The sequence below is a fragment of the Pleurodeles waltl genome, chromosome 4_1, assembly GCF_031143425.1.
Source record: "Pleurodeles waltl isolate 20211129_DDA chromosome 4_1, aPleWal1.hap1.20221129, whole genome shotgun sequence".
In the NCBI taxonomy this organism is placed as follows: Eukaryota; Metazoa; Chordata; class Amphibia; order Caudata; family Salamandridae; genus Pleurodeles; species Pleurodeles waltl.
Window position 1 is genome coordinate 276400400 of NC_090442.1, and position 26705 is coordinate 276427104.

General features: G+C 42.2%; 1 protein-coding gene across 1 annotated transcript in view; it reads left to right on the forward strand.

Annotated features, from left to right (window-relative positions):
* Positions 1-22411, forward strand: part of MCAT (malonyl-CoA-acyl carrier protein transacylase) — a 31063-nt gene extending 8652 nt beyond the window's left edge. Inside the window, exons 2-4 of the mRNA XM_069228301.1 lie at positions 3901-3988; positions 6009-6226; positions 21934-22411. Of these exons, the coding sequence (XP_069084402.1) occupies positions 3901-3988; positions 6009-6226; positions 21934-22362 (735 nt within the window). The 3' untranslated portion in view covers positions 22363-22411. The remainder of the gene's footprint in view (positions 1-3900; positions 3989-6008; positions 6227-21933) is intronic.
* Positions 22412-26705: the final 4294 nt, after the last annotated feature.

Below are 26705 nucleotides of genomic sequence, written 5' to 3' on the forward strand. Positions count from 1 at the left end.
ATCTTTCAAGACTTAATAGTGTTGACAATGCTTATGTTCATAAAATACAATATTCAAATTCCAATCAGATTGTGGGAAAACAAGCAACATAAAAAGTTTTGCCATCATGTTCATCAGATACTTTAGCCTCCTGAAGTTCTAGCATACTATTGGTGATCTTCAGCAAGGATCCATTGATCCTCTTGATGACTATATTTCTTTTTTAATTTCAAATGGTTTTAGTGAATTTTCATAAAAATCACGTGTCGAGCACTCAGTTCTTTATTGAATGTATCCCACTTTCATCTTTTAACTCCTTACTTTTTAATATTCCTCTGCAGCATAATGCTGAGGTTTGTGAACAAGCACTTAATAAAAGCCACAGCCAAACATCCAGTAGCATAATATATCAGTGTATAAGGTTTGCTTCTTTCTCTCTAATAGTTCTGTTGTTAACTCTTTCTGTCCCGTCTTAATTATTTCTCTTCTTTGTATATGACTCTGGCCAACTACCTTACTTTTGACATCTCTTCACTCCCACTTCCCCTCACCTTCGTCAACTATCGTGGCCTAAATTTCCTTCGTAATGCAAACTTTGATTTCCATGACCTGTCTTCAAATGCTGACACTTTCTTGCTCTTTCTCGTCTAGTTTCTCTAATGTTCCCAATTGGAACTTGCACTCTGCCTCTTCTCTTACACCGCCCACCCCGTTTACCATGTGCACCCCCGCGTATCTGCTTATTTGCATTATTAGTCCTTGTTTATGGAATCAGCCCCTCTTTAGTTGTTAGTTCTGGCTCCTCTTGGCTCTGTTTAAAGCCTTACTAAAAGAGCAGCTGTTCTCTGCCTCTTGTGTATCTGTATCATGGCTGTGTAGGAATGTAGCTTAATTTGCTTTCTCCTGTTTTGTACCTTTTTGTATTGTACAACGTACTGGCTAAAAGTGATATAATCAATGTAATAAATAAAAAATAAAGCAATGCAATTATGAAGTCCTTCAGACATGAGTGGGTAAAAGCCAAAGTACATCAGAGAAGCGAGATGCAGTAAGTACTGCGTCTGTACAATTTAGATTGAGCGTGTAGTTGGAGCAGAGACAAATCATATGAGCGTTAGTTTGTGTCTGCATCATATGAAGTGGCACAGGGTTGCAGTAAACAAGGTTAAAATTACAAACATAACAATTTCGAATCGGCGTTGGGCGTGGATCTGACAAACCTCTACTTTACAAGTTTTCCAGACTGAGGTACACATTGATTTATTTGTTAACTATGCTTCTAATAGAACCAGCATTGCCAAACAATGATTAATACTGGAAAGTATTTACCTTGGACCAGTAAATTAAACTAATTACAAACGTGAAGCTGTGCCAGCAGCATGTGTGAAGCAAACAGTGTGTTTAAATAGAAATATGTCTTGTGAAGTTATTACCAAATATAGATTCATTTTTAGCTTATGTCTTCTTGTTTTTATTGTTCGTTCATGGAAATGATAAAAACAAAATGGCAGCTAACAAGTATTTTGTTGTCCTGACCTCTCTGGCTCATGAGGCACATTGGATAAAAGCACTATAATGAATACAAATAGAAATCACCTGGCTTAAAATACTCACTTACCAAATTCTTAACTACCTAAATCAAATCCATTTGAAGTTAATTTACCAGCACCTTTTTTGACTAATTGAACATGAATGTGTCAGCCGTAATCTCTTACTAGACCATTGGTTGGTTTAACTTCCTCTGTACTTTCATCTTCGGTCTCGTTCACACCGGCCACCTGTATCCTCAGAATACACATGCACACACATTTATACAGATGCTGGAATTCCAGCACCAAGAAACATCTTTTTGATACAATACAATATTTGTAAGTATCTTGTAGTTCAGCAACTAATCTGTCTTGGAAACATGATTTTAACTTTTTACGTTAGACTCTCCCTCTATCTTCTCTCCTCTGGACTCTTTTCAACTTTTGTACTACCCCAAACCTTTCCACCGTTAACTCTCCGCCCTAGAAAACACCCTCCTCTTCCTCGACATGGCCCAGCCTCATATTCATCTAAAATCTTGCCTTTCGTAAACAAACCCCACATCCTTCTTAAGACCTCTTTCCAACCCTTCAGACACACCCTCTCCAGGGCTGACCCGCAAATCCTGTGCTCTTCCAAACACCATCTTCTCTTTAATGATTAAACCACTAGCAAGTCATAAAGCATCCTCTTGTCTCGCCTCCCCTTGTAATCATTCTTTCCGCCTTTGAATCGACTCAGAATCTTTACATCTATGGCTGTCCTCCCCCTGCTGAAAAAGTAGATTGCTGACCCCTCAGTCCTCCAGTTATCATCCTCTACCTCTACTTGCTTCTATTCAACATTTGGTTTTCTCTCGACCCTTCAGCACCTCATCTTTCAACCTACTAGATCAGCTGTAACCTGGGTTTTGAATATTCCACTTTGTGGAAATAGCTCTTGTCCACATCTGAAATCTTTTCCACTTCTGCCATTCACACTCACTAGTTGTTCATTCTGCTTTACCCAGACGCTGCATTGGACATTGATTGTTCAGCCTTAGAGTTTGCATGCAAAGCATTAAACTAGTTCATCACCACCACTATTACTCAGTCTCCTGACAACACTTGTATGCAGTACATCATCCCTGTGGGTTGATTAACTCAAAGTTTCTGTCTTGGTACCACTCCCGTTTGCCCTTTCTTGCCCCCTCTCCCCCCCCCCCCCCCCCAATTTTCAATATCCGCCCTCTTTTGGTTTCTTGCATCATCAGTAAGCCCCTGGCAGACAATCTGACGGCGATGAGGCCCTGGATGGTTCTCTGCTCACTAACGTAGCAATTCTCAAAATTATACATTGGTTGTCTGCTGGCCTGATTGTTTCCTTCAGGTTGGTCTATTCATCTATAGTTTATTAACCTGAGTTATAAAGTTTCAACCGTTCTGAGAAATGTGATGAGCTAAGCACCAGGAGGCTGCTTCCTGCATTTCCTTTCCCTTTCCCAACTGAGCGCTCCTCTCCCCTTCCATCAAGCCAGGTAAAGGGGGAACGGGACGTATTGTGCTGGTTAAGAACAAAGGATTGCCCAGAGGACTGTGCCACAAAGTATTGTGGAGGGATGAGGATGAAGGAAAAATTGCACTATATGGTTTTCTGTTGCAAGTAGTCCTGTTCTTCTCACATAACACGAATCACTAATACACATATTTATCCTAAAAGACATACGTAGAAGCCCTCCTTTCCAATTTCCTTCTGTTCCTGTATCAGGCCAGCATCATCTTCTGTTTTCTGACTAGGTGTTATTGATTAGCAGACACAGAGGAATCCTGGGTGTCTACTGCCATCTGATGGGAGGCATGATCATTTAGATTTTCTGAAGGGTGGTTAGTTATAGCTTTAAGTTTTTATGTTTTATTTTTTTATTCCGTGCCTCCTAATTAAAAACAATATCCAAAGAAAAGTGGACATCCACCTCACTGAGTGGCTAAAGAGCAACATTTCTATGTACCTGGGCTCTAGGACCCTACCTATAAGAACAATGTAAATTGCACTACCTACAAAAAGATTATAAGCCACGGTTGTTGTGACTAAAATGGACGTGATGAGATGTGTGTAGCAGAATTACTGCACCTATGAACCCACGTGACTGCCAGCCACGGTATACCTAATCTCCTGTATGGAACTCTTACATTTGTTTTTATGAGTGAACTGGGTGAACATTGCAAAACAGTAAAGTAATATGTCCAGTTAATAGGTCTAGTAAAGTAATTGTTAAAGACTATGGAGGAGATGCTGATTAGTTAGTAGTAGTGTGACTATTGAAATGACCCTCATCAAAGTCAAGCTTTGCTTATTAATCATGTTGATATTTGTCCTATTCATTTTATGTAAAACCCTTCTGTCCTCATGTAGGCCATCGAGAAGTGTGTTGCAGCTGCTGGTTTCAGCGTTGGAGAATTTGCAGCTTTGGTCTTTGCTGGCGTCCTAGACTTTACAGAAGGTATGCTTAGAATATTATGGACAGTTCAGACTCCGAGGCAGTATCTTGTAGATTTCCAGTCCTGAAGCAGATGTGTGAAATTGTGCAGTTTCAGATTATTTTATAGCTCATCCTAGAAAACATAGCAGTTTATAACAATTTATAAACCTGTTACAACAAGAAACATCCAACTTATTGAAATTACAATCAAGCTATTCTGTAGTGGGGAGACGTAGCAGTATTTATGCATCCGAGCCTACGTCAATCAGAAATGTATCCCCTTTTAGAGGAAAGTCTGCACTGAGACTTTTTGAATAGAGCAATATGTGCATAGAGAGCAGCTGAATGTAACTGCGTCCAGTAGAAATGTGCTGTTTGTGGATTTAAAAGTAGCCCAGTGTTGTGGTGAGGCTGATTGGTAGACTGTCGCTTCATTGGGTTTAAAGAGACCAGGAGGATTTGGAAAAAGCAAAGGAACTGAGTCCTGAGTGTGCCTAATAACTTGCCCCTTGCCTGCTCTGTTCACCTTAACATCTAGCGAGAAGCTTCTGAGGATGTTGACCTTTCAGTCTTCAAAAATAGACCTATTTCTGTTGTCCTGACCCCTGCTTTGTATACATATTACCTAGTGTCACAAATGTCAGGGTTTCACCTTCTCTTTCATGATGCTTGCAAGAGAGGGAGCAATCGAGTCTTGCACCTCTCACCTCCGTGCCACACAGTGCGTAGACCAAGTTGATGAGTAGTTGCTTTCCTACAGTTGCTCCCTTGTTCAAGTGCTTCTCAGGGTGTGCGTAGCCTTAGAGCTTTGGGCGCCTTCCACCCACTTCTTAGTGTTAGACTGAGAAGCCTTGGACGCCGCTCCCGTGACCATTCTGTATTGAAGCAGTTTTGAACAAGGCTAACTTTTTGAGTCGGTGCAGGGAGATCCTTCTGGCAGCTAATAGAAACTGCTATGTTGCGTGATTGACTCATCCAAAAGTCTGGATTTTATCAGGTTGAGGATGCTTCAAAGCTAGTAGCTGAGATCAGTGCAGCAGTAATGCATAACGAAACTCGGTCCAATTTACGCCTGGTTATCTGCCACCTCATGTCAGCAGATACAAAACATGGATTCATGTGCGTTCCGAGCCCTTCTAGCAGTGGGATCACTTAGGAAACCAGAATGATAGTATATTTATGGCAGAGGGCGGGGGGGAGCTGCAGAATTTGATAGGACTGTGAGTTACTTAAATGGCAGCCTACTAAACCGCTTGAAGACCTAGCCGATAGAAGATTCATAAGTCTGTAATGCTGATATCCGTGAATTTTTCAGAAACAGTGGATTGCTAACCTTTACTGCAAGGTCAATGCACTCCGGCCTTTATATAGCAGTCAGACCTTGGAGGATGCAAGTGTATGAGAGACAGAAATGAAGATATAGAGTGGTGAGTGTGATGTTGGATAGCTCAGTCAGAGTAATGCATGAGTAGGATGGCACAGCACATTCTGTAAAACTGATCTGCTTCTGTGGGTGCAGAAATGAGGGCACGAGAGGCTCAAAGCTTGATCACGTGAGTTACATTGTATTGACTGTCCATAAACTTCAGGGCCTGCTCGAGAGGCTGAGAAGATGCTGCAGATAAATAGGCTGTAAGAGAGAGTGTTAACACTTGCAAAATCACTGCATCTCACTAATGCCTAGTAGCTACAGGCACCATCCTGAAGGGGGCCAGTGGCACAAGCTGTTGAGGGCATAGTTTGTGCTTTAGGTTGCACTGTACATGGGAAAGGAAGGTGCTGAAGATTGATCCTTCAAGCATGACGTCCTGGAAGCTCTGACAAAAGTTTCAGATTTTAGGAAGCAAATTACTCATAGGTCAGTGACCGATCTTCCCTTTGATTCTCCTACTTTGTCTGCAGTTGTAGTCTGTGCGCAATCCATCGTCTCCATGTTATGGTTTATTTTGAGTTTTGTGTGGCTCAGTTTTGTGCATGCCCGATGATTCAGCATGATGCAGGTGTGAGCGTCCTGTGACATGTTTTCTTTCTGTGCTGCTAGCACTGTATGCAGTGAAGGTACGCGCTGAAGCAATGGAGGAGGCGTCCCAGGCTGTCGCGAGTGGAATGCTCTCTGTCGTTGGGAGCGCACAAACGAGATATAACTTTGCTTGCCTTGAGGCCCGAGAGCACTGCAAATCTCTAGGCATAGAGAGTCCCGTTTGTGAAGTTGCAAGTTACCTGTTTCCAGATGGCAGAGTCATCGCTGGACACCTTCAGGTAACACATGTTTATGCATACGCTCATTATCCCTTTTATTGTAGTAACCGTAACAGTAGTGGGACCTGGTCTGAAATATTATAATGGATTTATTCTAACGACACTGAACGCTTGTGGGGAGAGAGAAGGGAGAACAAGAAAAAAGATACACTTCTTTGTTAGTATTATTTTGTTCTTCTTACTGCCTTGTGTATCAAAGTTGCAACAAACTGCGACCCTGTCCTTAACCCCTTCGCTGCCAGGCCTTTTCCCCCTCAGGTGGCAAGCCTTGGGGCAGTTTGCGCTTAGGCCCTCATAACTTTATCTCCACGTAAGCTACCCACGCCAAATTTGTGTTCTTTTTTCCCCCAACATCCTAGGGATTCTAGAGGTACCCAGACTTTGTGGGTTCCCCTGAAGGAATCCAAGAAATTAGTCAAAATTCAGCGAATATTTTGTATAAAAAAAAAAAAAAGGGCTGCAGAAGAAGGCTTGTCATTTTTCCCTTTAAAGTGGCATCAACAAAGGGTTTGTGGTGCTAAAATCACCAGCTTTCAGGAACAGGCAGACTTGACTCGGAAAATCAAATTTTTCAACACAATTTTGGCATTTTACTGGGACATACTCCATTTTTACTATTTATTGTGTGTTCAGCCTCTTTCCAGTTAGTGACAGAAATGGCTGTGAAACCAATGCTGGATCCCAGAAAGTTAAACATTTCTGAAAAGTAGACAAAATTCTGAATTCTGCAAGGGGTAATTTGTGAGATCCTACAAGGTTTTCCTACAGAAAATAACACCTGAAATCAAAAAAATATTGAAATTGAGGTGAAAAAAACAGCCATTTTTCTCAACGTTTTACTCTGTAACTTTTTTCCTGCAATGTCAGAGTTTTGAAAGCAGTATACCGTTACGACTGCTGGATTCTTCTGGTTGCAGGGATATATAGGGCTTGTTGGTTCATCAAGAACCCTAGGTACCCAGAGCCAATAAATGTGCTGCACCTTGCAATGGGTTTTCATTCTATACCGGATATACAGCAATTCATTTGCTGAAAAATAAAGAGTGAAAAATAGGTGTCAAGAAAACCTTTTGTATTTCAAAATGGGCACAAGATAAGGTGTTGAGAAGCAGTGGTTATTTGCACATCTCTGAATTCCGGGGTGCCCATACTAGCATGTGAATTACAGGGCATTTCTCAAATAGACATCTTTTTTACACACTGTCTCACATTTGAAGGAAAGAATGTAGAGAACGACAAGGGGCAATAGCACTTGTTTTGCTATTCTGTGTTCCCCCAAGTCTCCCAATAAAAATGGTACCCCACTTGCATGGGTAGGCCTAATGCTCGCGACAGGAAACGCAACATGGACCTATCACATTTTTACATTGAAATCTGACGTGTTTTTTGCAAAGTGCTTCTCTGTAGATTTTGGCCTCTATCTCAGCTGGCACCTAAGGAAACCTACCAAACCTGTGCATTTTTGAAAACTAGACATCTAGGGGAATCCAGGGTGGGGTGACTTGTGGCGCTCTCCCCAGGTTCTGTTACCCAGAATCCTTTGCAAACCTCAAAATCATCTGGCTAAACAAACACTTTTCACTCACATTTTGGTGACAGAAAGTTCGGGAATCTGAGAGGAGCCACAACTTTCCTTCCACCCAGCGTTCCTCCAAGTCTCCAGATAAAAATGTAACTCACTTGTGTGGGTAGGCCTTAGTGTCCGCGAAAGGAAATGCCCTAAAACAGTATGTGGACACATCAAAATGATCAAGTACAAAAGTACCAGTTTTTTATGGGGGGAGGGGGGGTGGAGACTTGCGTTTTTGGTCCTGGGCTCAGCACCCATATAGGGAAACCTACCAAACCCAAACATTTCTGAAAACTAGACACCTGAGGGAATCCATGAAGGTGTGACTTGTGTGGATCCCCCAATGTCTTCTTAACCAGAATCCTCCGCAAACCTCAAATTTAGCTAATAAAGCACATTTTTCCCACATTTCTGTGTGGGGTCGCCGCATTGGGACAAATTTCCCACCACCCAACGTTCCCCTCAGTCTTCCATTAAAAATGATACCTCACTTGTGTAGGTAGGCCAAGTGCCTGTGACAGGGAAGAGCCAAAAACATGTCGAAATTGAGGGGGAACCAAAGCGGGTCCAAAAGGGCAGTTTTGAAAAAAAAAAAAAATTTAGGCTGACAAGTGGGGCAGAATTTTTATCGGTATAGATGAGAGAACGCTGAGTAGTAGTAATTTTGCGGATTCCTGCAGATTCCGGAAGGTTCCATCACAAAAATGTGGAAAAAGTGTGTGATTTCCAGCAAAGTTGGAGGTTTGCAGGGCATTGTGGGAAAGAAAATGGTGCGGGGTGCATGTGAAGCACACCACCCTGGACTCACCCAGATGTTTAGTTTTCAGATGTGTCTAGGTCTTGTGGATTTTTCTACATGGCAGCGTCCCAAAGGCCAAAAAGTGCAGCCTTCACCATTCTAAGTGACACGATTTTGAGAGTTAGCCAAGCTCTCATGGCCCAAATGTAAAACCAAAACCCAAAATAATCAAAAGTCCTCTTGCTTGCCGTGGGATAAGATGTTTTAGTGTGCCGGGGGAGAGCTGAAAGACTGTTACCCCCTTCAGTTGGGGTGGGGGCATAACCATGCCCATACTGGTTGGTAGTCACCACCACACAATGTTTTTTTTTTTTTTTAATTCCCTGGCATCTAGTAGAATTTCTGCCCCCAGGGGAGCGTCCCTTGCCTAAGGGGTCGCTCCCCTTATGACAATTTCAGGAAGGAAAAAAAATTCCCTGGTGTCTAGTGGCTTCCTGCAGCACGATCGCGATGCGATCGTGCTGCAGGAATGCTCAGAGAGAAATGAAAAGGGAAGGAAAAGCCTTTCCTTCCCTCTTCATGCCTCTCTGCCTCCTGTGCCCCCATACAGAGGAGAAACTGATCAGTTTCAGCGTAACAGGAGTTGACATCTGATGGTCAGAACGCGTTTGCGCGTTGATGTCATCAGGCTTCACTGGGGGGGGGGGGGGGTGGATGCGGTCGGGGTGGAAGGGGAAGCGATTCCCCTTCCAGCCCTGCCCTGGGGGTGAAGGGGGTGCGCGGTGTGCCAGCAGATCGACCTAACAGACCACCAACCCCCCCCCCCCCCCCAGGGGTCACTCCCCTTATCAATATAAATCAAAATAAAAAAATCCCTGGTATCTAGTGGCTAATTAATATAGGCCTATTTTTTAATAAGAGGCAGTTAAACATTCTGTAAGATGCCTGCATTTATGAGCACCCGTTTATAGCACAGAGCTGCTTCATAATGTTGCATTGTGAATTCTTCCAGTTCTTCAGAACCATAATGAACTTTTGAAGATTAAGGGATGCAAAATACAGATCAAAAGCAAACGGTATATGCAAATTGTTGCCACTGTTGAGTGATAGGAAGTGATTTGTGAGGAGGAGCCCATGATGAGACTGGCAGCACTGCACCTTTACAAACATGTTTTGCAGTTCTTTTTGCTGCACAACAAACCACTCTGCTGGAAAGACCCTTTCAAGCATCAATGTTCTGTTCTTTAAAGTGGGTGAACGTCCTGATGGTCACTGTCAGTTGGGAACCTACATTGTGCATGGAATTTCTCCGTTTTAAACATTGCATGTTTTGTTCATTCACTGGTAGCCTGTAAGAGTGGAGATTCAAATAGGTATTCCAGATGTAGGTTCTGTCTGAATCCCGTTGTACATATTGAGCTCTCTTTTGAACCCTTGCATCCTCAAGTTAAACCCTGATCTGTGAATTGACTGTCTGTGGTGTGGACCCAGTACCTAGTCAGCCCCTACTGAAGTAGCCCAAAGGGATTACAGCATCCTCTTCAGAAAATTGTAGGGTGACAACCACTCCTCTGAAGCTCACACTTTCTAGTATGCCTCATTTATTTCTACTAAAGAGCCTCTACCCCCATGCATAACTTAGATGCTTGCTCATTGTCTACCTTAACATCTGGAAGACTTAACACTTGTTATCACACTGAGATACACAGAAACATGACATCAGGCTAATAGAGGCAGTTGCTTCCTCAGAATGTTTATATATAATAAAATTGGCACATCTGTGAATATATATATATATATATATATATATATATATATATATATGTGTGTGTGTGTATATGTGTGTATATATATATATATATATATACATATATATATAACACAGAGTACGCTGCACTTCAATGATCTTCGATTTCAAAGTTATTTATTGCCCAAGACAATCGCACAGACACGTTTTGACCCAACTGGTCTTTGTCACGTGGGTCAAAATGCTTCAGTGCGATTATCTTGGGCAACACATGTTTATCGCCATGACTTGCCTTCTGCAATCTAATCTTCCTTTATCTTTGCTGTTTTTAATTTATTAGAAACAAGTCTCTTGAACTGACATCTGTAATAGTCATAGCCTAACATTTCATTTCAACTTAAAGACACTGGTTTGGGCTCTTATTTAAAAAAAAAATGCAACTACAGCATTTCTCAGTTGAGAGAATCAAAGAATAGAACTGCCTCATTGAGTGGGCTGCCTATAAAATTTAATTATTCGCGTGCAGACTTTCTCCCTGTTCTGTAAAACCAGTTTGATTGAATTAACCAGCTTTGTACATCAGACATGACATAATGCAACGAGTGTCAGTTGATTGATTATTCCTGTTACTGATGAGCCAAGATATCTTTCAGAATGTTACATTAAAGAGTGAAAAACAGGTCCATAATCAAGGGACCAAAGAGTTCCACAGTTGTGCAACCTGTAATTGTAATCTTTAGTGTGTTCCTCTTTAGGGTCAAGCGTGCAAAGCTCTGTGGACTTTTAACCACGCTCGTGTCACGCGCATCAGCTTAGTTGGTTCGTGGGCTTGCCTTTTAAAATTCACTTGATTTAATTAGGGAAAGGCATGCATTGTCATGCCTTTTCCGGTGTTTAGCCCTCCTCGAGCGCACCGGCCAGCTACTGAAAATATACGTGGCTCCATGTTTTCCATGTGGTTTCTGGACTTCTTCTCTTTATTTCATAGGTAGCCTGATCTCGCTGGGCAGTAGTCGAGAACGTTGCATGACAACGACTCTGTTACATGGATATTTGCACTTTTGCCGGTTACATGGATGATTGTACTTTTATCGATACTTTTCACTGCAAGAGAACTTCTGTTTCCTTTTGTGTGTCTGCTTCATGCTCATGGGGGCCGTCTGATCGTTTATGTGAAACTGTTTTATTTTTCATTTTCAGTTTATGTGGCAAGGAAAGTCCGGTTAGGAGTTTACAACGCTAATAGCTTTAACTTGAGCAAACGCGAGACCCATTCCATTGCAAAGCTTGTTTTGTGCTGTGTTTAGACTGACTGATTAATCTTGTCCTGTCAGATCTGAGGTTCGGGCTGTAAAAACCTACATAGCATTTGTTTGTTTTTAAAATATCTTTTATTGTTTTTCACAACCATAACTTATAAAACATGAGGAAATACAGTATACACATAACCAATCTTAAGGGCTAATACAAGCATACATTATGCGAACGGTGGGTCACACATAAGTTGCATTACACCCACTCTGCTAGGTTGTGTTTAGGTCTGAAACGTTCAGGAAGGGAGTGTGTCTGGTGAGTCTGTGACGAGCTGCAGCATTTCAGTCCATTTAATTAGGTTGTCTGCCAGTTTTTCATCTGTGCTTGTGTTCTTATTTGAATCTGTTCCGCCATCGCCCGTTCCATTACATTACGTTTTTTTTTCCCCAGTTGATGCCAGTTCTACATTTTGCAGTCCCGTCCCCAGCAATAGAAATTTTCTGTGAATTGTATTTATTTTCCTTATTTTATATAGATGTAGCAGGCAATTTATCATAGTTTTGTCTATTAAGGTTCCCACCACTGATGTAAGCGCACAGCTCTGTTATGCTGTTATGCTAGGGCAAGACCAAACCATGCTTTTGAAGTAGACCCTCAATTCTCCATATTTACGCAGCAAGCATCAGTGCCTGAGTATGTTTTTACCATTTTCAGGAGTTTGAGGTAGGTTCTGTGCATGCTGTGAAATCATGTCATCTTGAAACGAGTATTCATGGATATTTCATAAATGTGTTCACATGCTCTTCTCTTTTTCCTGTCTGTATGTGCTCTGTTCTGTTTTCCACACACCTCTGTTGCACATGTCCCACCGAACAGGAGTTGGAAAAAGGCATGCTGGAACCACGCATGCCTAAACAAAGCTGTCAGAACAACGACCACGTTGTTACCACGAATGCATTAACAGCGATGTGTGTATTTTTTTTTTTTTTTTTTTTTTTTTTTTTGGGGTGTTTTTTTTTTTTTGTTTTTTTTTTGTAAAGGCATTCCTGGTAAAGGCATACATGAACGGCATGTGTGGTTTCAGCATGTGACCCCCCCCCCCCCCCCCAACCGCTGAGACAATCGGACCCCAATTCGCCTCCTAAAACAACTCTACCACTACCCCAACCCCATAAACTTAAAATACCCCGCCCCTAAAACCATTGCGACCCCCAGCCCCTAAAACCCCCACCCCACCCATAAGAAATAAAAATACCCAGCCCCTAAAACTACAGCGACCTCCTCCTAAAAACTAAAACTACCCCGACCCCGCTTTTAAAACTACTGCAACCCCCAACCCGCCCCTAAAAATAAAAAATACCCCAACCTCTACTCCGCCCCTAAAAAAAAAAAAAAATCTCCGACCCCTCACCTCATTCCTAAAACTACAGTGACCCCCACCTCACTAAAACCTAAATTACCGTGACCGCCCCCTAAAACTACTACGACCCTCCACCTCCCTAAAAGCAAAAAAATACCCCGACCCCCACCCCTAAAACTACCGTGACCCCCCATCCCCAAAAACGAAGAATACCCTGACACCCCTGCCCCTAAAACTAGTGATTCCTCCCCCCCCCCGCACCCCTAAAACTAAAAATGCCTGGGGTGAGGGAGGCAGTGTTCATGGGAAAGACAGAATGAGAACATTTGCTGCATAAAGCTCCTTACTTGATGCTGTGACGTTGCCTATAAATTGCAGCACAGTCGTAACTCCTTGCTAAGATAGATCATTGGTTGTACGTTTGAAGTATTATTTGACATTAGCATTACATACTAAATATTGTTTGCAAACATATTGTTCGATTGGATGTTTCTATTTTCTCCAATGGGTGATATATGTATAAATGACATTGAGGACATAAGATTTGTTCTCATTTCTCTAATCCTCGCCTTCCTTGCACTCTTTGGGCCATATGTACGAACACATTTTCCCATTGACACAGAATGGGAAAAACCCTTTGCTACATCTGGCCCTTTGTTTCTGTGTTCTCACTTAGCCCTCATACCATTGACTCCCAAAGGGGGTGTTGCCTGTGACTGGACAGTAACATGCCTCTGCCAGAGACCAAAACGAACAGCCCTGGCCCGGTTTGTTGCATGATATGCCAGGGACAGGAAGACTGATTGTAGGACTCTGACCCGTGGCTGAGGGTCCCCCTCTTTTCTGAGTGGAATGGCGACACCACTTTTTGCTCCATAGCCAGCCCTGTTGGCCTCTTCTAAGGTGACTTTAGCATGGTTTGCTTTTTAATGTTTCGCGTCCTTCCAACCTCCATCTCGCCGTTTCGATCCTCTTGGTTTAGAGAGAACTAGTCATAGTTGACACGTTATTAGGCGCATTCGTATCTAGTGTGAAAGAAGTTACAGTGTGTATATTATGGGTGAGACATGGAGATTGCAGAAGCAAACGGGGCTATTACACTTCCATGGCAAAGATGATGGCTCCCGTCTTGCAGAATAATAACCTTTTCTCTGTTAACGCTTTTATCAAACACTTTACATAAAACTTTATGTACACACTTAGTTGTAATTAATCTAACACAGTAAGCCTTTCTTTGACCCTGGAAAGACACTAGGTTTTGTTAGCCCCACGCATGATCTGGGGCACACACTTAACCTCTAGCAATGAGTGCTTCATCAATAGGATTTATTAACATATGCTTGCAAGGGTTTATTGATGAGATGAAACAAACGGGACACAAGACAAGAAGCCGGAGACTAGACTGAAACTCCCATTAGACAGCTACAGGCCGCGAAATAGACCATCTCCTGCTATAAGCAGTGAAACCTTGGCGTAGTCATCAGAAGTCTACATGTGATGCAAGCACGAAGCCTTTGTATGGAAGCTAACACTGGACTCTATAGGGTTATGGCAGAATATATTTGTTAGTGAACTGTACTTGTCTGAAGGTAGAATGACTGGTCATTTGTGCCTCACTGAAAGGCCATTAAACAGCCTCACCCCAAACTCACATACTTTCTCAACCCTGTACTTTACTAAGAAAAAAGATGCATGTCCAAGATAAGCATCCTACTGCCAATAAAACTTCGAAAAACTCACTCCTTCCTAAGAACCCTAAAAGGCCTAAAGGCACACCTGTTTTATCTGTTGTTGCAAGACGGTTTTAGGGGAATCATGAGTCCGATTACATTTTTACCTCTTTCCTTTTATTTCAGACTGGTAGGTCTGTGCCCTCCTGTGTGATATTAATCTCTACTTAAAGTACGTCAAAGTCAGAGCCATATAGCAGTGCTTTGAAGGTAGTAAAAGTCAGTATTCAGCACTGTTCAAAAAGGAGACCTAATATCAGGACATAACAATGCAATCCCCCTTTTTTTTCCTTGCCTCTTTACTACCATCCCTTTTCATTCCCCTCACCTTGATGTATATAGCCAAATGTATTATTAATTTGCTTTGCAACAAAGGATCACCACATAGTTCCCAGAGAGCCAACATAGTCACAATAAGACCCTCCAAGAACAGCTCCCGGCGGTCCAACGGAAAGTTAATTCAAAGTCTACAAGTAACCCAACCAGATCCCCCTCACGTCCCACACCAACCTAAGATGCACCCCAGCAGACCTGCTCATTAACCTCCCACCCGTTCTTGCCATGTTCACTAAGCAGCAATACAAGTTTTAATGTAAAACAGAACAAACGTTGGTCAGGCTTCCTTTATTGGTCATAAAGAGATCACGTTTCGAGACTGTTTGGAGGGTCGGACATTTGCTGCAGAATCTACTTGTAAATAGCAAGTGTTGCATATTGGTGATAAGATAGGTTAGATGGTTAATGCGTTTGCGGCAAAGCCCTGTTACCAATCTGCTCCCCCACATACCTTTAAAACAGACTCCAGGAACAGGTGGTAATCCATCTAGTATTCCTTTGTAGTCTGTATTTTGAAAGCTAATTATTCTCCACAGTCACTTAGATTTTATGAGATGATATGTGACTCCTTCCCCCCCCCCCCCCCTCTCCCACGCCCCCTCTTACACCTGTTATGGTGTAAAACGGATTACTCAGTGTATGGAGATGGGCTGCTTCTGGACCTACTCATTGCTTGCCAGAAGGTGAGTTCTGGATGTTTAGTTTAGTTTCTCAAATTGACTTTTAACCGCTATCTCTTGCTTCTCCGATCTACTTCCTAATCTGATTCCAAGGGACAAGAAAGTGGAATCCTCCCGCCCCGCAATTGCAGCATGAGGCCTACCTACATAGATAGACCTAATCATCCTACCTACAGGGGGCCCCACCCACTCCTGAGCAGAACATACCTAGAGCCCAGGACCTCTTCCCTGGACAAGGCATGGCTTCCTAAAAATTGTTATAAAGTTTCATTTAAACTTTACACACTTGCAGCGCAGCTTCAAACCTGTCACTGTGTGCACAGGTTGTACAATTTAAATAAAACGAGGCAGCTGATTGCTGTAGGGGCCTGTGTTACACACTGCTTGGTATGATACTTACTCTATAGAGCATTCATTCTTAACCTGTGTTAAGTGTTGTTTAGAAAATTACATGTTAGCAGATTAAGGAAGTATGTATACATAAAAAAACAAAACTGTGTGAAGGAATTTGAAATTGGAGGATAAAAATTAGGTTGATATCCTTCTCTTTGTTGGAGTAGCGTAAGTACAGCAAAAGGGATCTAGTATGAACGATTGGTGGCCCCAGCCGAAGCACTGGTAAATGCAGGCAGAGCGTGTGCATGCATTTGGGGAACAAAAGACAAAATGATATATAAATGAAATATAACTACATTTTTGAAACGCTCCAACCTTCTGAATAAAATTTCGATTATTGCATACATTTTTGTTTGTAGATTAAAATGTTTAATAATTTGTATACTTGATTTACGTTTTCGTGTACTGTTTTAAGGTTCAAGTCCTAGAAATTTCAACTCGGGTGCCCAGGATTTCAGTAGTGATTCGGGGGGGATGGGGGTGGGGCGCTTCTATGGAAGTCAGAAGGTTAATAGCCACCACTGTAGAAGATACTCTCCGCTCTCCTGCAGTTGCTATGGATCGCACGAAGCAGATATGTCAAATATGTAACGCATATTATATTAGTAAGATCACTGAATTCTTAAGTGTGGCATTTCTTTATGTTTAACAGTCTCAAGGCCTGAGGCATACAGGGTAAAGCCCTGGGTTGCTTTTCTTCATTTTCTTAATTTCTCAATCCAAGCTTAAACTCCTTCTTGGTTGTTCTGTGTTTTGTTGTGTCATTGTTTTTTTTTTGTTTTTTTCTTTTCCTTGAGCCCTACCTTACTCAACTTTTTCATCATCTCAGGTGTCTGTCGTCTGTTAGTATGTCTTTCCTCTACTGTTGTCCGCTGATGATACAGCACTTGTTTTAGAGCTGGATGGTGACACTGCTCTTTCTGAATTTGTGATTCTCTCTTAAGTCGCTAGCGGGATGAGCTACAACCATCTTGCACTCAACTCTGTAAAACGTCAAGTGTTTCAATATGTCAGGACGTCACTGTGGTCTTCGGCATGGTGGCCCTCTGATGTGAGCTTGGCACCGATTCCTTGCAACTCCATTAGAAATATTGGCATCTATTGTGACTCTGCTCCGACTTTCTCTGCCCATGTCCAACATTACTCCTTTTATTATCTCTGTGTTCTTTGGACCATTTTGCATCTTCATTTTGTCGGAAGTCTGTCGTTAAGGCCTTCATTCTTTCTCGCCTGGAATTCTGTGTATTTGGGCCTCACTCTCTGCCTTATTAAACAAATTCTGATGGTACAGAACACAGCAGCCCACCTAAGCTAAGTGTTCTTTGTGTTCGCAGAAAGGAAAACAAGCATTGTGAAGAACTCATATCCACTCTCCCCAAATAAGGATCTGTGATAACTCAATTTTTAATTTGCTATCTGAAACTTCTGAATGCTTTTCTTTTTGATGATTAGTGCAGCAGTACTAAAACTCTACTTGCTCCACACAAAAAATATGATTGGCGCTGTTCTGGTTAGAGCAAATGTTGCTTCTGGACCTGGCCCAGTGCAGGCTAAACCCTCTAAAGAAGATGCTTTTTACAGTTGCAGAAGGCTGGCATTTCATATATTTTATCCTTTTGACTGCTAAAGCTGACGCCTGTGGTCCTCCAAACTAATTTGTGTTTTTAAGGATGGGGTGGTCGCATAGTAGCAGCCACTCGGGGAAGGGGCCCTACTGCAAGCACCAGGGTTTGACCTTCATTATACAAATCCTCTGATAGCAAAGGAGTTTCCTCTGCTGCTATATACTCAAACTCCTTTCCTGGCTCTTATATTGCAGCCCAACTTCATTATTGACTCTCAGGCCACTGTTGAACGGGATTGCAAGCATTTGAGTCCATAGTTACTCATCCCAGTGGTCCATGAACATTGTAGATAAAAACAGAACAAAAATCTCCCACTTTTCATCTGCTACATCCTTTTCCACTCCAACCTATTCAGTTCTGCTCAGAGACTGCCACATGACAGTGATTTTCAAGACCGAGTAGATGGCATGTGATGGAGGTTGGGAGTTAGTTGTTGCCCCAAGGCCTCTGCACACGACTCCCTTTTTTCTGCTCTTTTTGGGAGTTGCCATCCCAATGCACCTCATAGCAAGTTTGGTTTGTAGAGACCTTAATCACCCTTTTGTGCCTCTTGGTTCACTTTGCAAGTAATGAGTGTTTACTATTAACCATCTGAGTGGTACTCATTTTATTTACCTTAAGACTAACACCTATATTCAACCTGGGAACATGAGATCAAACCAATGGATGCATTTTTACCCAGTGCCACCAACCACAAAAATAGTAAATGCATTGAGGATGAGGAAGGCAGCTATCTGTGCCCACCAACTTATATCTCTACTCTCTGATGGGACACAGACAATCTGGTTATTCAATGGCGCTGACTATAGAGAGTCCTCCACGTTTACTTTGTTGTGATTGAGTGACTGCCAGGCTCCTCCCAGGTTGTGATTTAGTTTGTAAAAGAGCTGGTATGTGGGGTGCTGGTGTGGAGTTCAAATGGGGAACTGAGACGAATCATCAATGTGGCTCTTTAATTTTAAATGCCCTTGCCAGAGGACCACAAAAGACGTGATCAGCAACATTGTTTAAAACCTTTATGAGCCTTGGGAAATAGACCTGAGGGCAATATATCTTTTCATCATTTTTTTCAATCTACTGAACAATTACTTAAGAACATTCCTGTCTATCTGCTCCTTGCATTATGTGACCATATCCAGCTAGGAGACAAGTCCCTCCAATTCTGAGAGAGATCCTCAACCCTGCCACTTCTACAAGAAACTTAAGTTGTGATTTTATGAACAAGCGATTTTAAAGCTCTCTCTCTCTCCTTTGTCTTTGCTCATTTCACATTTTACCAGTGCCCTGACGTGTGTTTTACCAATGATCAAATAAATAAAACAAAGTACTATTCCAGTGTTTCAGCACAGGATTTGTAGTGTCTCCTTCCCTTCTGTCATTCGCTTGCATGGTTTCTTTTACATGCCACTAGCATAGTCAATGTGCATGAAATATTACTCAGATGAGAGATCACAGGTTTGACATATCCTAGTACCCTGTTTGGCCGATAGCACAGCGCCTCCAGCTCCCAGCTCAACACCTTCATAGTCCTTTCTGTTACGCACATAATTTTGTCATACAACATGAGATTTTACAAGACCAAAAACAGTAGCACAAGGAAATGTTATTGGGTTGCGGCTCTTGAGCTCCATTAACTGATCAAATCAACAAGGAGAACTGGGATGCTTCCTCTAAAAAGTCTGCCCGTGGAATGGGAAACTAGCATCTTAGCTTTTGAAGAGTTAGCAAACAGATTACAACATGGAAGAAGACGTTTTGAGAAAGTTCAATAAGGCACCCAGTCTTGGGTAATTTCCTCTACGTTTTGAGGCAACACTAAACAACCAAGTTGATTCTGGATATCACAAAACTTGAAGGCCTTGGTAAACCGAAATCTGGTGAAAACATAAGATCTATGTAATTCAATTGCCAATGAGCATGGCCTGTTTTTATTTTTGGCTAGTTCAGCTTGAATAGTAAGGACACTTATGTGGGAGGGAGATTATAAGGGCAGGTGATCAAACCAGATTCTGGGCACTAGGATTACAGAGAAAATGGACTAGAGGTCCACCGTCCACAAGGGTGATCTCGGCTATCTTGGAAAAAGTGTGTGTGGGGGGCAAATATCTCAGAAAACGGGATTGAATTATCTGTTTTAGACGTCTGAGTTGTAACTGGGTGTTGCCTGTATGAACCTACGAAAGTCAAGTTAGAAAGGCTGAGACAAGCACCAGTTTAGTTAAGATTTTCAGAGCCAAGCTTTGTAACTGGAGGACACAGTGCATCTTAGTTTCTCTATGTGGGTGGGAGAGTGACTGCGGCGCTTGTGAACAACGTTGCATCAAACACAAAGTATCTTTACAGGAAGCCATAGAGACTGATCATTAGCAGTCTGAGGGCAGCGTCACCTAACTAATTTGTACTTTAAACTAAGAGCCAGTGCCCACCACCTGCAACTGCTAGGAAACATTTGGTTCTGGTCACCAGACTTCATCTGATCGCCAATATTTGTATTCTTTTTTTTTTTTTTTTTTTTTTTTTTTTTTTTTAAATCATTGAATATTCTGGTAAAGGTTGCTACTATCTACAACCTAACTCTAAATTGATGTCACCATGGTTTTAGGATAGATTTCACACCAACACCTAAATTGGTGGGAAAGGGGGTATAGCAGGGCTTTTTAGCAATTCTTGCCATTCATAATAACAAGGTGAAGTGCGGCAATACAAACTAATGATGCCTGTCTTCAAACTACGGGCCGTAAGTAAACTACTTTTCTGCATAATAGGATGCTTGCACAGATGGTCATGGGCTCCTTTGCAAGGTTGCCACACCACATTTAAGACATTAGAGGGTCCAGTCGGTCTCTGGCGAACGTGTTCATAGTTTAAGATTATTATCTAGACCCTCTTTAATCAGCGTAACTGTTATATCATCTCTGCAATTTCATTCCAAAGTGATCTTAAAATATGATTGAAAGTGATTACGAGAACCGAGTACAAATTTATTTGATTTGTGATGGGTCCAGTTAGGGCAGCAGACATGCTCAGAACCTGTAATGTGAGTATTCATCTTAAAGAAGGTTGATGTAAAAACGTTCTTGTAAACCTTCACAAATCATTCCAGGGTTATGGTTTGCCCTTCACAAATACCATCACAGAAAGAACACATCCTGGCGCAGTCTGTAAGAGGAAGGTTTTGTGGCGCAATTGCCAGTTAAAAAGTCTAATCTAGTGATCTAAGAAAAAGCCACTAGTTCGGTGTTACATGCGCACTTTTTTTTTTTTCTGACCCATTGGACACGCGTGCTTCATCTGGGAGCTGGTTTGGTTAGATTCGGCGCATCGGCTGGCCGAGCAGCCTGTATGTAAGGGTAGTGTCCCCACTGTAGTTTTTAGTCTACACTTCAATGATTAGAAAGGGGGATGCGGAATGTGGAATTGGAGTTAATGTAGACCTTTTAATACAGATCGGTAGAAGCAGATGAAGAGTCGATACTGAGGAAAGTGGACAGACAAAGGAGAGAAGAGATTGATGTCTGTGGCCAGATTTCTGACCATTGAAATATGGATTCCAGCTTCATCAGTCAGTTGAACTGTGAGCTGTTGTATCAATCAAGTTTCGTGCTGTTGCTCAGTTTACCAGTTTGTCTTAAATAAGAAACTGTTTAGTTGATTTAGTTTGTAGAGTATAATTAACTCCCAAAGGAGTTAGAGGGACTAAGGACATTGAGGGAAGGGAGGGGTATTGACTTGACTATGGGTGGATAAAGGGAAGATGGGAAAGGTGAGACGTAATAAGAATCAATAATTTACTTTACATTTGCATCCATGCCAGACCCCACGTGTTCTCAGCTATGGCCGCCTTTCCCCGCCCTGGTCATGCTGCCCTAGTACTAGAGCAGAGGCTTACTGGTGTGTAGGCCATGCCTCTTAAGCAGTAGAGGCTAAGGCTGGTGTAATTATGTCAGATACAACTCTAACTCAGCTGGCTGTTAAATGAGCTGGTCTGTCATAAAAAAAGAGCAATGTTTCTGTAATTTAGAGTGGCAGTCATTTAAAATGAATGAATTAAAAATCGAATCATCAATTAATGAATTTTCTGTGCGCCTTTATTGGTGAGATTGTAGTGCCTTAAGCTATGTGTGATGAAGTTTATTCTGCCATTGGGAGCTTGGAAGTGGGCCAGAGTGCAGTTTTTGTTGTGACGAGCTTACTGACTTTTTTTTTTAATTGCCTCAGATAAGTGTGAAACACCCAGTAACAGATTTGTTTCCTATGTTCCCCTCACTAGGCATTGCAGTTTTTGCAAACAAATTCTCGAACATACCATTTTAAGCGGACCCGGATGTTACCCGTCAGTGGTGCTTTCCATACAAGCCTCATGCAGCCTGCCGTGGAACCTTTAACCGAGGCGCTAAAAACAGTTACATTTCAGAAGCCGCTAATTTCTGTTTATTGCAATGTGGACGGTAAGAGGTATAGGCATGCGGAGAACATACAGAAGGTGCTGGTGAAGCAGCTCGTGTGCCCAGTGAAGTGGGAACAGACCCTGCACGCGCTCTACGAAAGGAAAAAAGGAACCGACTTTCCAAGGACATATGAAGTGGGACCTGGAAAACAGTTGGGAACAACACTGAGAGCCTGCAATGCACAGGCCTGGAAGTACTACGAGCATGTGGACATAGAGGCAGATGAAACTCAAGCGACAGAAGAAGCATAGCTGTGTATTGTAATTCTATATTAACTTCATTAAACACACATTCATATTTCTGGGTCGTTAAAATAACTTTTCCAACTGTGCAGCTTTCCCAGTTTCAACAGTCGGCTCTAAGAAGGTGAATGCATGTTTGCTCTCCTGTGTTTTCCATGTTTAATTATGTTGCGCAAGCAGTAAATTAAGCTAGGGGAAGGCTCTACTAATGCAGCTCTGAGCTGCAGACCTGCTTTTTGATTTGAACAGAAACGATGTTGTTGAATGGTTGTGGATTGTGGTGCCAGTTTTGTTTTCCACTGTTCGCCTGGTGTAGTAGTGTTACCGTTGGATTGAATTCAAGATGGATGAGTTCTTAGGTTCCTAAGAGCAAGCAACCTACTGATGTTTAAGTCCTTTTAGCCGAATTGGAAAAGCTATCTGCTATACTGTCGAACCCTTCACAGCACCACCAAGGAATAACGTGGACTGGGCTGTAAATTGAAAAGTGTTTTGAAAACGTTTTTTTCCACAATGGCAATTTATTGAGCCCCTGGAAGGAATGACATTTTTGTGAAACTTGTATCATCTTATTGCCTTTTGTCTCTAGGTTTCGATATTGATTAGATAATATGCGTACGTAAAAAAAAAAAAAAAAAAACCTGAGCAGATGTGAAAGTATAAAAAAGTGGGCACAGCAGTGTAGTTTACACAAACAATCTGAATGATGGGGCTGTATCAACCAATATAACGGAAATAGATACATGTGATAGAGGAAACACTGCATCTGCTAATCTAAGACGAGATTTACTTACCATGGGCGTATGTGCTGCAGATGGAAAATAGGCCAGAGAAATCCCATTCTGGTGAAAGTACTATACGGAATCAAAAAGGAAGGGGGGGCGGGTGGGATGATGTGTGTGTGTGTGTGTGTGTGTGTATGTATTTATATATGTATGTGTGTGTGTGTGTGTGTGTGTGTATATATGTATATATATGTATGTATATATATATGTGTATGTATATGTATATGTGTGTATGTATATGTATATGTGTGTATATATATATGTATATATATATATTTTTATTTATTTATAATTTTATATTAATACCCTCCCCAAAGACGCGTAGGTAGATTTTGCTGTAGATATCATTGCAGGAAACTAAATTGTTATCCTCTGGGTGAGAGAGAACATGAGTGGGGGCTGAACTCTCACAGAACCGAAGCCAATATCTTTCTTATTAAACAAACTGTTTTGTGAGGAACCAGGGCTTGCACACAATTCTGTTTGTGCTATTCCCGCATTCATTTCATCCCCTGTTTTGTTCCAAGAAAAAATTGTAAAGAAGATTGAGGTCTCTTACCTCTTGGGTTGTTTTCAAGTTGAGTCAGTCTTTTGCTTACACATTTTCCAAAGGAAATGGTGTCTGAAACAATGTATTCTAAACTTATTATGCCGGGACTGAGAGACTGGGCTCAGTCTGTCCTCTTTGGTGTGCTGACAGGCCTACCCTTGCACTTCCTGTGTAGCAGGTGTAAAGGGTCACCTTATTCAGGTTCTTGCGTGCCTTCTCGTCGTCCTAAAGGAGAAGGATCCTTTTCCTTGTTGATACCTCATGCGTAGGAGGGCTAAAAGACCACTCTAGTAGCTGAGCACGTGGTGGAAGTCTCTCCAGTGAGCAGTGGAGTCTGGGTCTTGTTGTCCCCACTTGTCTTACAACAGAGAGCAGTCCCTCCCTTTTCTTTTGTCATGTCCCTGACAGTGAGTGGTAAAGGGCCACCTAAGTTGCTGAAGCATACGCTTGTAGAGGGATTCTGGTTCTTCCAAAGCCCTTCTTTGGTGTGTCCTGTGCAGCAGGGTGTGTGGCCATTTTGCAGTCTGAAATCTCTTCTAGTTTCATGTGCTATGCATTACTATTCTGTCTAGTGAGTAGGTCCGGAAGTGCTTATTCTGAAACTTTTTATCTCCCCTGACGGCACTGACGTAGGCAAAGGCCTTATAACTCACTGTAAGCCTACAAGGCCCCCTAACCTGACCACCATTTTGGATTCTCTTATTCCACCTGTGGGTTTGGAGGTGTAACTAGGGAGATTCTGGAAGCTTGTCAGTGCAACTCAAAGGACCATTGAGGGTTTATCAGAACGTTGTTTGAGGACTGAGCGCAGTTGATTGAGGATACCAAGTTTTTTTGTGGGTCTTTGAAGTAGTCAGAGAATGTTAAATACACAGAAGCTGGTATCTCTGAGACTCCCTGATGCCATTTCGTAACATGAGCATGACCTTTAAGTTCTGTTCTATTTGCCACCAGAAGTTCTCTTTTAATGATGAACAGTCTGTATGTATGTTCTAGCCCACAAGAGACCATAAGTCAGAGGGCTATTGTGGGTCTATTTTTTAAAACTGTAGTGCACCAGATATTTTGTAACTTGAGAGGTAGAAGATGAATGCTCCATCTATGGAGAAAATGGACTTCTCTGAAATAGTGAGTATGTTGAGTAGGCTCAGGAGACCACCAATCTGATTCAGAACTTGAATCATATCCCATGACGTAGAGGTTCATGGGTTATCTCCAGACCTGCCAAAAATCACACCCGTGTGAGGAGGGGCGGGGCATTGAAGGGGGTGAGACCTAGTATCGAAAAGCACCTAAGAGGCACTTAGGCCCCAGCCCGATCCCCCGCGTCTGAAAAAGAAATAAAAGCAGTCTGAGGCTTTTGCTGATGTCCTCGGGTGTTTTCACGCCCATTAATGGACATCTACAGTTAAAAGCCTCTGAAAACGAGCTGAATGCCACTCGTTTACCTGCCAGTGTGTGCTATCCGCTCCTCACCGGGTGGCTGTGATGGGAGCGGATAGCGTGTGTGACACGCTGGCACCGTGCGAGTTGGCAGGTCTGTATCTTACAGGAAGGCCGATCCTAAGCTTACCGTGCTCCACAGTGAAAGGCTTTTGCTTAAAAAAGAATCCAAAATATTGACTGATCAAGAAAGGAATAATACTGTGCTCTAAAGAAGTCGGGGAAGGTGTCAAATGTATCCCTACCAACTGAGTCTAAAGAAAACTTTACTGGGAAGGAATTTCCTGTGGTTATCGGCTCAACATCAGAGGACAATTAAGTTAAAAAAAAGGGAAAGACGGCGATTCAACCTCGAAAGAGAAGCAGCAAGGGAATAAAATCTTTTCCGATGCCTTCGATTTTGAGAGGGGATAAAAAAGAGGATGCTTGAGATCGAAATTGGCAATTTAGAGAAAAAGAAGACATTTTTCATCCATGGTTACACACAAAACAGAAAAGGCAAAGCGATGAAGATTGCTAGGGAGGAAACAAACACCCTAAACTGTGGGACAGAAGTAAAACAATGGAAACTATGTCGCCCGAGTCTGGACCAAAGGAAAAAGGCGGTGAATAAAATCCTGTGACACAGGAGATGGACCAAGAGGCGATATTGTATGACCTTGAGAAAGACAAAGACGCATTATTAGAGGATGCTGTTGTAGACGTTCCACAGGAGAAGGATGACACATTTCCCCCCACCACCCCGAAAAGAGAACATCATCCTTGCTGGCGGACATAGACACCCAGAGGACACTTGCCTACCTGACAGTAAGGAGGGTACAAGCAATACAAAGTCAGATTAGGCTTTACCAGAACTCTTAGTCTCTGATGGTAGTCGTGGTCATGACATTGTTAGGCAGGATGGTCTTATGTATTCATTTGATTGTGAATGCAAGATTGACTATGAGACTGTTCCAGGTTGAACAGTTAGTGGTCGCAGATACAAGGGGTCTGGGAGGGTTTAGTGGTTCTACCAAGCAAGGTCAGCAGGTAATTAAAATAGTGATACAAAAACAATTTGTTAAAGGGAAGATCGTTTAAGACGCAAGAACACCAAGCCATCTAAACAACAGATGCATTACATTAAGGGGCAGTGCGTGCATGAGATATCTCCAAATAAGGGGACTTTGGTATCTGCAGGAAGCAGTCAACACACACATTACCTGCAGCTCAAGAGTGTCTTTCCAACACTCCGGGCCTCCTAAAGGCATGTCCTCAATAGAAGAGTACTGATTTTGACCGCAAAACTGCTATAGGAGATTTGCAGATGGGCAATAGCAAAAAAAAATCTTCTTTATAGTTACCCATGTACCAGAAGTAGAAAATGTTCATACAGATGAACTAATCAGGCAAACAAGCACATCTCACAAATGAGAACTAAAGCAAGTGAGAGGAAAGTTGCTCCTACTATGGGGTATATCTGACATAGATCGGTTTGCAAATGTAGACAACAATAAATACAAAATCTTTGCAACCAGGCAATGCATCTTCTGTCTGAGGAGAATGCACTGTCGATAAGCTAGTGATGGACGATT